General features: G+C 55.8%; 1 protein-coding gene across 3 annotated transcripts in view; it reads right to left on the bottom strand.

Annotated features, from left to right (window-relative positions):
* LOC100077200 (receptor-type tyrosine-protein phosphatase V-like) overlaps nt 1-5848 on the bottom strand; it is a 28537-nt gene extending 22689 nt beyond the window's left edge. For 2 of the 3 annotated variants that reach the window (XM_029069936.2, XM_029069937.2), the window contains exons 1-5: nt 5797-5848; nt 2022-2083; nt 1182-1230; nt 660-926; nt 80-349 (exon numbers count right to left, since the gene is read on the bottom strand). In XM_029069936.2, coding sequence (XP_028925769.1) covers nt 80-349; nt 660-926; nt 1182-1230; nt 2022-2075 — 640 coding nt within the window. In that variant the 5' untranslated portion in view covers nt 2076-2083; nt 5797-5848. Of the gene's footprint in view, nt 1-79; nt 350-659; nt 927-1181; nt 1231-2021; nt 2084-5796 lie in introns of those variants that run through there. The other variant, XM_029069938.2, reaches the window with a different exon arrangement.
* Between the last annotated feature and the right edge of the window lie 6914 nt (nt 5849-12762).

The following is a 12762-nucleotide window of genomic DNA, read 5'->3' as shown; positions in this document are numbered from 1 at the left end:
GTGGCATGCTTAAGGCACTTCAGGAGCCCAGGGAAGCTTTCCCGGCTCCCTACCACAGCCAGGGCCTGGCCCAACTAACCTGTCCACTGGCGGACGCCGGTGCTGGCATGGAGCTCCCCGGCCCAGGTGGTGACCCGGAGGGCGTACTCGCTGCCCGGCAGGAGGCCATCGAAGAGGAAGGAGAGGGTGTCCGGCGGCACCGAGAGGTTCCGGGCCAGCGTCTGGGAGTCCAGGTGGTAGAGAAGGAGCTGGTACCTGTCCCGCTCCCCGGGGGCGGAGCCCCACGTGGCTTCCAAGGCAGCGGGGCCCCCGGGTCTTTGGAGCCGCAGGAGGCCGACGGGCACGGGGGCTACATCGGAGAGGGAGACACACCCACTGGGAAGGCCTGACCGGCTGAGGCCCGCTTCCTCTCCGGCTCCCAGCCCAAACGTTCAACCTGGGCCTCTTCTGGCAAGCCCCCTCCCAGGCCTGACCCTGGGCTCTTGGAGGGACAGAAAGTTCGAGATACTCTGCTGGGCTCCTCCCTGTCCCCCTCCGCCCCACTCTCCCTGAATCCTCTGGTTCCGACGCCCCGGGTAGGGCTTCCCCGCTCCCCGTCCCTCTGCCCTCTCAGTGGCCTTGCCCCGAGGGCCACCTTCCCCTCCCCAAAGGTTACTCACTCGTCCAAGCCGTGACACTGTGGGTGGCATTCCGTCCACAGGGCAGGGCCACCGTCGTCTCCACTTGGAAACGGGCGCCAGGTGGCAGATCGCGGAATTCGAAACCGGTGGCATTGGGGCCGGCCCGGCCCCGCCATTCTTCCGGGGAGCCGCGAGTGCCCAGGCGGGTGAGGCGGAGGGTGTAGCCAAGCCCCTCGGGCACTGGCACCCCCCAATTCAGGAAGAGGGTAGGGGGGCGGCCGTGGCTGCTGACTTGCAGGGAGAGCCCTGAGGAGAGGGGCGGAGCGGCACGTGAGCGGAGAGCCCGAGGAGACCCATCGGAGGCGGAGAGGGTGGCAGCGAAGGGCACGGTCCCTCCGAGAGGAGGACGGGCTGACCGAGTCCGGACGGATTACCTCCTTCCCCGGCGGTTTGCCCAGAGCTGGGTACGTAGTAAGCGCTTAACAAATATGCAGTTAATGAGCCTTTAGGGCACTCCGTCCCTAAAGGGCCTACCGTCCAGAGGAGCCGCCGCGCACCTACCTGTGTCCTTGACCACTGTGGGCCCCTCCGGGTCGCCGCATCCATCTTCCTGTGGGAAGGGTGTGAACACGAAGGGCACAGAGGGTGAGGTGGGCGTGGAGGGTTTAATGGGCAGAAGGCAGAGAGGGTGATGTTGGCATGGAGGGCAAAGTGGGCACGGAGGGTGGGTGAAGCGGGCACGGGGAAAGGGGGAGGTGGGAGAGAGGGAAGGCGAGGTGGGCACAGAGGGTGCACAGAGGAGGCAGGAGCAGGAGGGAGGGTGAGGCGGGCGCGGACGGTGGATGAGGCGGGCACCGAGGGTGAGAGGGGCAGGCTTGGAGGGTGGGAGGGGTGGGCTCGTTCATTCGTTCATTCAATCGTAATTACTGAGCGCTTGCTGTGCGCAGAGCACTGTACTAAGCGCTTGGAAAGTACAATTCGGCAACGACCCCTGCCCACGGCGGGCCCACAGTCTAGACGGGCATCGGAACGAGTAAACAGGAACGGAGGGTGAGTGAGACGGGCTCGGGAAAAGGAAGAGACGGGCACGGAGGGTGGATGAGGTGGGCTGGGGGAGAGGGCAGGGAGAATGACGTGGCCCCGGAGGGAGGAGGGTGGGTGGGACGGGCACGGAGGGGACCCCGGAGCCCGGGCTCCTCGGTGGGGAGGGTCGGCAGAGCCGGATCCGGGCCCAAATCCGGGACGGAAGCGGGCCAAGCCCGGGGCAGTGGCCGGCGTCGCCCCAGCCTGGGGGCCCCGGGGGAGGGCCGGAGTGGGGGCAGCCCCGGGCTGAGCCCTGACGAGGACCGGCTGCGGGCCCGGGGAAGCCGGGGACCCCCCCGGCCCAGGGGCCCCCCTTACCGCGCCCAGGGCCCCCAGGAGCCAGAGCAGGGCAGTGAGGAGCGGAGGCCTCATCGGAGAGTCTGCAAGGCAACGTTGGGCAGTCCTGGAGGTGGAGTCCCCTCCTTCCTCCCGCCCTCCCTCTCCCCTCCTTCCTCCTCCTCCTCCTCCTCTTCTTTCTCCCCCTCTCCTTTGCCCCACGTTCCTCCTCTCTTTCTCCCCTCTCCTTTTCCCCACATTCCTCCTCTCTTCCCCCATCCTCCTCCTCCTCTTTTTTCTCCCCCTTTCTTTTCCCCCACATTTCTCCTCTTTCCCCATCCTCTCCCTCCTCTCCTTTCTCCCCCTCTCTTTTTCCCCACATTCCTCCTCTCTTTCCCCCTTCTTCCTCCTCCTCTTCCTCCCTCCCTCTTCCCACTCTCCTTTCCCCCCCCTTCTTCCTATCCTTCCTCCCCACCCCATGCCTTTCCCTCTCCCTCCTCTTCTCCATCTCCCCTCCCCCAAAGGTGGCTCCCCTCCCCATCTCTCTTCACTGCCTCCCTCCTCCTCTTCCCTCCCTGGAGCAGCTGCGGGACGGAAGGCAAGAGCCCTGGCCGGTGGAGAAGACACCGCCACAGCCCAGCCCGCGGCCCAGCCCACGGCCCACCCGGGAGCACTCCCCACGGCTTGCCACACGGCCCATCCCACGGCCTGTCCCGCAGTCCGTCCAGGGCCGGGATTCGAACCCGTGACCTCTGACTCCCGAGCCCCTGCTCTTGCCACTAGGCCACGTTGCTCATCCCGCGTCTTGCCATGCAGCCTGTCCAGCAGCCCTCCTCGCCACCTGTCCCGCAGCCCCTCCCACAGTCTGCGGGGCAGATCGGGGCTTTGGCCACGGCTGGGGCCGACGGGGTCACTCTGCTGAGAAGGAGGGTGGGACTCTGACCCCTCCCTTGAGTGGCTGGACCGGGGCTGGGCTCCGGGCCGTGAGCCTGGCTTGTGCCAAGGCCCTGGCCACTCATGGGCACAGGAAGCGTGGCCCGAGGCCTTCCCGGTTGTGTGCGGTGCACCAAGCTGCCCGGCCCGACTATGCCTACTGTGCTCCACGGTGCCCTGCCTGGGTGAGTGTGGTACTCTGCAGGCTGTTTATGCAGTGGGAGAATCCCCGGGTAAGACAACGGCAGGCTCTCCAGGGTAGTTCTGCCTGTCCGGGGGTTGGTTCCCAAGAACAGCGGACAGGGGCTTCGCCTCAGCTCTGCCAACGGGACGGCTGGCGTGGGTCCCCTTGGTTCAAGCCGGGTTAAGGGAGGGAACCCCAGGACTTCCCTGAGAAAGCTGCTGGAGGGAGAAGAACTGGCTTCTGCCCTTGGGGTCCCTCTCACATGCCACCATCTGCAGTGAAGATGGGGCAACTCTCGACCCCTAGTTCTCTCTTTCTCTATTCCCCCCACCCGGATTTCCACTATCCAAAATACTTCCTCCTGTTTGGGTGGACCCACCTGGGTGCTTTGGCACTGACCCCATCCCCACCGGGGCTCCTGGTAGGGGCCGGGCCCCCGGGGAAAGAGTGGGAAAGCCAGGAGCAGCCCCGCCCCACCCTGGAGCCGGCTACACCACAAGAAACCCCTTCCTCGGGAGAGAAGCCTCTTCCTCGGGAGACATGCCTCTTCTCCCGGGAACCTCCAAGCGGCCGCCCCCTCGAGTGGGGAAGAGAGTTTTGCTCTAGCAAGACGGGAGTGTCTCTAGACTGTAAGCTCATTATGGGCAGGGAATGTGTCCCTTTATTGTTGTACTGTACTCTCCCCGGCACTTGGTACAATGCTGTGCACGAAGAAGGAGCTCGATAAATACGACCGAACGACGTCGACTTCGGGGACCGGCTGAGGAATCTGGGATTCTAGGGATATAGGAAGTCTCCGAATGCCACGGGGTTAAGAATTCCGGCGGATTGAGATGTCTGCAGGAACTGGGAGTTTGTGAAATGCAGTCCAGAAGGAGGCTCAGTGGTAGGTACGGTTCAGGACCCGCTCCCCCTAAGGCTCGGGGCCTTTTTCACCCAGCCTGCTTTCCTCCAGGCTCAGAACCGCCTGGTTCCCCCTCTCCCCTCATGAGCTGAGCCCCCTCTCCTCCCCCTCACCCCAGTCCCCAAACCTCAGAGCCGCCCGCCGGCCCAGACCGCCTCCGCCCCTGCTCAGCACCGCTGGATCGGGGCCTGGAAACTTAGGAGCTGCTGACTCGTCAGATTTTCCAGGCCACGGTGGAGGGGAGGCAGGCAGGGGAGGGAGGAGCATCCCAGCCTGCTTGGGTGGGAGGCATAGAGGACTGCCCTAACTCCTGCCCTCTCCCGGGATCCCTCTGTGACTGCCCCCCAACTCCCTCGTAGCCTCAGTGTACCCATTTCAAACAGAAGAGTACCGGAGGAGTGGGCGAGTGGGAGTGATAGGGGAGCTCATTCCTGCTGGGGAGTGTTTGAACTCGGGCACTGGATGGAGGGGCCACGAGGGGCACAGTGCTCTGCACGCAGTAAACGCTCAATAAGTACGATTGAATGAACGAAGGGTTCTTCCCAGGGCTCAACCGTCCGAGAAGGGAGCAGGATATAAGGGGGTGGGCGGCATGGACCCGACATCATATCCTGGCCTCCGAGGTACAGGGGGAGTCTCCTGCTGTTGGCACGGGAACTACGTCCAAGGGCAGCCCGGCCCACTCGCTCCGCCAATTTCTCTGGAAAGAACTTGGGCACACAGCTCTGCTTCTCTCTGCCTAGCACGGGGCCTTTCCCTCTGCCCCCTACCCTCCCACCCTACTCTGCTACTGGAAAAAGGTGGGCGGCTCTGGGGCGCTGCCAAATTGCACCTTCGGGTAGGCAGATCCCGACGAGCCAGGGACCGCTCAGTCTTTTTGGCTCCTTCGGGGGTCCCCGCTGCGCCAGGGCCACACGGATCTCTTGAACCGCCGACCGCGGCCCGGCCAGCCTGGGGCACCGACTCCCGGCCGCGGGCCTGGGAGGAGACCCAGTCTCAGCCCCGGTCGACCCCGATCCCAACGGCCCTTGGGCGGCTGCTGGGCTGGGGGCTTCCCAAACCGAACAATCCCTGAACATGTGAACTCTCCCCCGCACTCAGGGCCTTGAACAAGTCACTGTCCCCCGAGATCTCAAAAGTCTCTCTCTGGGTGACTGCCTACAAGGGTGCCTAGGGCCAGCAGATGGCACTCTGGAATTAGCCAGGCGGGCCCAGGCACAGTCCCCGGCTCTTACCGAATCTTGGTTTTCCAAGAAGGCAGAGAGCAGTCGGAGGCGCCATCTGCCCCGCTCTTCATCCACCCTCTTCCACGGGCAGCCCCAACTCTCAGGACGCGGTACAGTCCTCGGGGAGCCACCCTATCCAGGGGCCCATGAGAAGTCTCTTCCTCCTACTCTTCCTCCTCCCCTCAGATTAGCTCAGCAACCCGCGATCTAACAGAGGAGGGATTGTAGCCTGGGTGGGCTACTATCGCACGGCAAGTGGGCATCCCGGAAAGTAGCCCAGCAGACAGGAAGAGGGCTCTCTTCCTGGGCCCTTAAAACCCCTTCTCTTCCCCTCCACTCTGCTATCCTACTAGGCCGACCCAGGACCCCAGATCGCCCTGCCTCCCAGGCTCTGCTCTTAGTTCAGCTGCAAGCGAGGAGCCCAGGCTGGGTGGGAAGAGGCTCTCCTCCTCTCCTCACCCCTTCCCCACCCAGCATAAGAACCACACCAAAGGCACATGTGGGCACCACTCTAGCCTGGGAACCCCAGGGGTACCAGACTCCCCATTCCCGCCCCCCGTCCCGGCTCACCTTCCCGGCTCCGCGGCCCGCTCCCGGAAGAGGCCTCCCCGCTCTGCGGATCTCCTCGTATTGTACGGGACAAGTCTCGGCGGGCGGGAGGGCGGGTGGGAGGGGTGGGGAGAGGCCCGGCCTTGGCTCTCCCGGCCTCCTACACGGCCCCAGACTGGCAGCGGGGCCGGGGAAGGGACGTCCCGGGCCACGCTGACACACATCAGTCTCTCCATCTGCGGGGAGTGGGAAGGGGCACCGGCCTCAGTGCTCTGGCCCGGCCCCCCACCTTTCTTCTCATTTCTCTGGGGAAAATCCGGAATCTGCTGCAGCAGCTCCTCCTGCCTCTGAGAGGAGCATCGGGACCCCCCAGGGGGCCCGTGCTGCGTGCCCCATCCCGCCGCTCCCGGCTGCCAGGGCAGAGATTGGGACAGGGCAATCAATGGATGAGGACCCAAGCACCTGAAAACAGCTGAAAGGGTTTGGAGGGAGGGAGGCCAGGACCTGAAAACACCCAAAACTCCAGGATCTGTGGGGGAAGAAGGTCAGAGGTAGACAAAGCAGCATGACATGGTGGATATAGCACAGGTCTGGGAGTCAAAAGTCATGGGTTCCAATCCCAGCCCCACCAGTTGTCTGCTGTGTTTCCTTGGGCAAGTCACTTTACTTCTCTGGGCCTCAGTTACCTCAGCTATAGAATGGGGATTGAGACTGTGAGCCCCGTGTGGGACAGGTACTGTGTCCAACCCGATTTGCTTGCATCCACCTCGGTGTTCAGTACAGTGCCTGGAATGTAGTAAGCACTTAGCAAATACCACAGTTATCACTGTTATGCTGCTAGACCCTGGGTGAGACCCAGGCCGGGAAGGGGAGAGCAGGGTCCAGCGGGCATTGGACTCTGGTCTGGTCCAGCGTGGGCAGTTCCAGGAGTGTCTGTCGGATGGCAGAGTCCAGGGAGTGGAGCTCGCAGACTGTAAGAGAAATGGTAGAGGGAGGTCAAGCGAAGGACACCTTGGGCCCCGAGAAGCAGAAAACTCAATCGGTGGTATTTATTGAGCACCACAGAACGAGCCACTTGAGACAGCACAGTGCGGCAGAGAAGCAGCGTGACTTAGTGGATAGAGCACGGGCCTGGGAGTCAGAAAGCCCTGAGTTCTAATCCCAGCCCTGCCATAGGTCTGTTGCGTGACCTTGAGCAAGTACTTCACTTCTCTGTGCCTCAGTTACCTCATCTTTAAAATGGGGATTAAGAGTGTGAGCCCCATGTGGGACAACCTGATCACCTTGTATCCCCCACCCCCCCCAGGGCTTAGAACAGTGCTTTGCACATAGTAAGCGCTTAACAAGTACCATAAAAGTGATTACTGTTATTACAACAGAGTTGGCAGATGTAATCCCTGCCCAGAAGGAGCTTAAAAGTCTAGAGAGGGAGACAGACATTAAAATAAATCCTGGATGTCTGGTGGATTGCAGCACTCCTCCCAATCATTCATTTATTCATTGAGTATTGAGTACTCGTTGAGTATTTACTGAGCGCTTACTGTTAAGTTCTTGGAAGAGTACAATAGAGTAATAAACAGTCACATTCATTCATTAAATAGTATTTATTGAGAGCTTACTTTGTGCAGAGCACTGTACTAAGCGCTTGGAAGGTACAAATCGGTAACAGAGACAGTCCCTGCCCTTCGACGGGCTTACAGTCTAATCGGGGGAGACGGACAGACAAGAACAATGGGGCTTAGAGTCTACAGAAGCAGCGTGGCTTGGTGGAAAGAGCCCGGGCTTGGGAGTCAGAGGTTGTGGGTTCTAATCCCGGCTCCGCCATTTGTCTGTTGGGTGACCGTGGGCAAGTCACTTCACTTCTCAGTGACCTCATCTGTAATATGGGGATGAAGACTGTGAGCCTTACGTGGGATAACCCGATTACCTTGTATCTGCCCCACTGCTTAGAACAGTGCTTGGCATATAGTAAGCACTTAACAAATACCAACATTATTATTATTATTACTAGAGTGGGGAAGGCAGGCATCAATACAAATGAATAAAATAATAGATATGTACATAAGTGCCGTCCTTCCAGCACTTGCATGTTTATTCATACCCTTCTTCATCAGCGCTGATGTATCTAAGCACCATCAATTGCAAAGTAAACTTCCGACCATTCGATTTGTAAATAGTCCCATCTGTCTCCCACCCTAAAGCATCAGGGAATGTGTCTCGTGTGTCTGTTGTACTTTCTCAGAGGCGTTTAGTAGATACAGTGCAGTGCATCTGGTGGTTGCTCTATAAATACCTTCCCTACTACTGAGGAGGGAAGCGGGGAGACAGAAAAACCGAAGCTCAGGCCTGGACAGCCTTTCTGGTGGCAGACAGACAGACAGATGGGGCCCTAATTCTTCAAAATCTTTTAAAATGTGACGATTTTCTCTAGAACTTTCACATTAACAGACCCTCCCCCGGCATGAAATGCCCCAGTTTACAGGGGGCATTAAATCATTTTCAGTTTCGTAGGCTCCCGAACGCTTGCCTGTTTTCAAAAAGAAGCAGCCCATGACAAGAGCCTCATGGGGGCTTCTCTGCCTCACTGACTTCAGGGGAGATGGAGCCAATTCCGTCTGAAGAACCGCTTGGCCTGGAGCCACTAGCCTTGGAGAAAAGGTTAACGAGAAGGTCAGCTGGAAGCCTTTGGATGGGGAAGATTGGTTGAGATAATAGGGACCCCATACACCATGTTTTGCTTAAATTTAAGAAGGGAGTTCAGATATCCTGAGCAGCTCTTAGAATCCTAGAAGCTTATGACATTTTTTTTTAAAAGTCACTTGTTGGGCTCTTACTATGGCACTGGACTGGGAGTTGGGGATGATGCAGGATAGTCAGGCTGGACATAATCTCTGTCCCACATTGGACTCACAAGCTAAGTAGGAGAGAGGCAAGAGGCGTAGTGGATAGAGCACGGGCCTAGTCAGAAGACCATGGGTTTCAATCCCGACTCTGCCACTTGTCTGCTGTGTGGCTTTGGGCAAGTCACTTCACTTCTCTGTTACCTCATCTGTAAAATAGGGATTGAGACTGTGAGCCCCACGTGGGACAGGGACTGTGTCCAACCCGATTCGCTTGTATCCACCCCAGCGCTTAGTACAGTGCCTGCCACAACGTAAGCCTTTAAAAAATACCGTAATAATAATAACGATAACGATGATAGGAGGGAGTGGAATTAATCCCTAATGAGAAGCAGCTTGGCCTAGTAGATGAAGGACAGGCCTGGGAGTCAGAAGGACCCGGCTTCTAATCCTGACTCTGCCATTTATCTGCGGTGTGATCTTGGGCAAGTCACTAAGTTCTCTGTGCCTCGGTTACCTCAGCTGTGAAACATGGGACATGGACTTTGTCCGGCTGGATTGACTTCTATCTCCCCTGGTGCCTAGTACGGCGCCTGGTACAGAGTAAGTGCTTAACAAATACCATTTTTAAAAAGGGCTGGAGTGGCTCCATGGAGCCCAAAGTTCATAGTGGAGGAGATGAAAGGACCTACTTTGGACTTAGTCTCACTGCTCTATTTGCAAATCCATTTAAATCTGTTTTCCCATGACAGTACAAACTCCTTGTGGATGGGAAAAGTGTCATGTACTTCTATTGTGCTTCCCAAGTTCTTAGAGCAGTGCACTCCACTGGTTGAGCATTCAATAATAATGATAACAATACTAATAATAATATTTGTTAAGCGCTTATTATGTGTCAAGCACTGTTCTGAGAGCTGGGGTAGATGCGAGCTAATGAGGTTGGACACAGTCCATGTCCCACATGGGGCTCACAGTTTTAATCTCCATTTTACAGATGAGGTAATTGAGGTACAGAGAAGTGAAGTGACTTGCCCAGCTTCACGCAGCGGACAAGTGGCCGAGCCGGGATTGGAACCCAGGTCCTTCTGACTCCGGGCCCATGCTCTATCCACTAGGCCAAGCTGCTTCCTCTTCTACTATTGAAGCAGCATGGTGGCCTGGTAGAAAGAGCACAGTCCCAGGATTTAAGGGACCTGGGTTCCACTCCCAGCTCTGCCACTTGCTTGCCAGGTGACCTTGACTTTTCTGTGACTCGGTTTCCTTATCGGTAAATGGGGATGAAATACCTGTTTCTCCTCCCTCTTATACTGTGAGCCCCATGTGGGACTAGGACTGAGTCTGATCTGATTATCTTGAATCTACGCCACTGTTAAATTAGTATTACGTAGTTAGAACGTAGTCAGTTTTCACGATTATTACTGCTCTAAAATTGCTGAAATAGTAGGATTGTGTTTAAAGCAGAGAATACTGTATTTTGTAACAGGATTCTATTGGATAGTTTTTGCCCAATACTGATGTGACTTCGAATTGAGAAGCGACGTGGATAGAGCATGGGCCTGGGAGTCAGAAGGACCCGTGTTCTAATATGGATCTGCCACTGGGCAAGTCGTTTCACTTCTCTGTGCCTCAGTTACCTCATCTGTAAAATGGGGGTTAAGATTGTGAGCCCCATGTGGGACATAGACTGTGTCCAACCTCATTAGCTTGTATCTACCCAGCACTTAGTACACCACCTGGTACATAGTAAGTGCGAAACAAACACCATTATTTTAAAAAAAGAGTTTTAAGAGCCATGTTTATTAAATGCTGATCTCCCTGTCCCCATCCTCTCCTCACCTCAGTCCCTATTCCACCTGACAGCCGGATCGTCTTCTTGCAGTGTCGGTCGGCAGACAACTCTCTGATCTTCAGGAGCCTCCAAAGGCTCTCCATCTCCCTCTCCTTCAATCAACTAACCAGTGGCATTTTATTGAGAGCTTACTGTGGGCAGAGCACTGTACGAAAGTGCTTGAGAAAGTACAATACGGTAGATTTAATAGACACGATCCGTTATGGGCAGGGAATGTGCCTGCTAATTCTGTTGTATTGTACTCTCCCAAGCGTTTAGTACAGCGCTGTGCACATAGAAAGGTCTCATTGAATGCCATTGGTTGGCTGGTCCCTCCCCAAAAGGAGCTTACAACCTCCAGGTCAAAAGTCTGCCCTTCAAGCAGACTCAAAGCCTTGGTTCAAGGCTTTCCAGCAGCTCTCTCCATCTTGCATATCGACTTTCCTCAATCAATCAATCAATCAATGGGATTTATTGAGCACTTACTATGTGCAGAGTACCGTACTAAGCGCTTGGGAGAGTACAATATGATAGAATTGGTGGATACGTTCCCTGCCCATAACGAGCTTACATTTTCGAGGGGGAGACAGACATTAATGTAAATAAATAACATAACATGTAATTTAAAGCTATGTACCTAAGTGTTGTGGGATTGGGATTGAGGCAAATATCAAATGCCCAAACGCCTCACCCAGTAGTCCCCAACTCACACTCTCTGCATCTCCCAAATTCATCTTCTAACTGTATCTCACTAGACCCTGCTGCCTCCTACCCCCATTGGTGCTGCTCCCCCCGCCTAGAAGCAGTGTGGCTCAGTGGAAAGAGCCCGGGCTTCAGAGTCAGAGGTCATGGGTTCGAATGCCGGCTCTGCCACTTGTCAGCTGGGTGACCGTCGGCAAGTCACTTCACTTCTCTGGGCTTCAGTTACCTCATCTGTAAAATGGGGATTAAGACTGTGAGCCTCACGTGGGACAACCTGATTGTCCTGTATCTACCCCAGCGCTTAGAACAGTGCTCTGCGCTTAACAAATGCCAACATTACTAGAAATCTCCCCAAACCCAAATCTGCCCGACCACAGGTCTCCCCATCTTCAGAGCCCTCCTAGAAATCCCACCTCCTCCAAAAAGGGCTTCCCTGATTAGTCCACAACACCCCAGTCATGTCAGTCCAACACCTGACATAATAATGATAATAACAATAATAATCATATTTGTTAAGCACTTACTATGTGTATTAAGCGCTGGGGTGGATACAAGCAAATCGAGTTGGACACAGTCCCTGTCCCACAAGGGGCTCACAGTCTCAATCCCCTTTTTATAGATGAGGTAACTGAGGTAAAGAGAAGTGAAGTGACTTGCCCAAGGTCACACAGCCATCATGTGGCGGATAACCCATGGCTTTCTGACTCTCTACGCCATGCCGCTTGAGCGCTCGTGTACTTCAATCCTGTCCTCAACACTCATGCGTCGACGAAAACTTTTTTATGTATTTATATATTCATCTGCCCATTCTGTTACTGCTTCGACTGTTTGCCCTCTCTGTTGTATTGTACTTTCCCAAGTTCTAAGTACAGTGCTCTGCGCGTAGTAAGCACTCAATAAATATCAGTGATAGATTTGGTCCTTATGCGTTTGAACTGCTTCCTCCTTTATCCTTGTCCTTCTTCCTGCTTTTACGATCTGTGAAAATTTTGGAGTTTACCTTCCTGCTAAGATCCTCGAGGGCAGAAAGCTGCTGTCTTACTACTGTTGTTCTCTTCCGAACACTAAATACAGTACCTAGCACTCAGGAGGCCCTTGGTAGATACCAGTGATCGATTGATTGAAATACCCCACTTTCTTTGTTCTTTCGCCTCGATTTTCAGGTCTCTCATTAGTCTGAGTAAAACGCTCTACAATAGTAGTAGCTGCCTTTAAATGTCGGCTCCCAAGCTCGATAATAACCCCACAAACTGGGAAAAGAGATGGAAAGTCCATCGGACAGAAAGCTACATTTTGGCCCTAGGGCTGGCCTAGACAGCACCCATTTTTAGGGCCATTTCTTAGTCATTTCTCACTTTGTTGGATGGTTGGAGGAAGAGGAACACCTTGCAATTTGGGAGAACGTTAGTTGGAGGTAAGTCTCGGCTCTGAAGTGAAGGCTGGAGAACGCTGATTCTCAAAATCCTGGGTGTGCAGTCTGAGGTCTGGTCTGTTGGCATAGGCTCGAGTGAGCCCAAAGTGATGAGAGGTGGGCCCAGCCAAGAAAACCCCCTAGAGCCAGCCAAGACTTCACACCCATCCCCTCCACCTTCTTCCTCCTCCTCCTCCTCCTCTTCT

Source organism: Ornithorhynchus anatinus, chromosome 7, assembly GCF_004115215.2.
Source record: "Ornithorhynchus anatinus isolate Pmale09 chromosome 7, mOrnAna1.pri.v4, whole genome shotgun sequence".
NCBI lineage: Eukaryota > Metazoa > Chordata > Mammalia > Monotremata > Ornithorhynchidae > Ornithorhynchus > Ornithorhynchus anatinus.
Note: the sequence above shows the minus strand (reverse complement) of the source record. Positions and strands in the feature narration are given on the sequence as shown.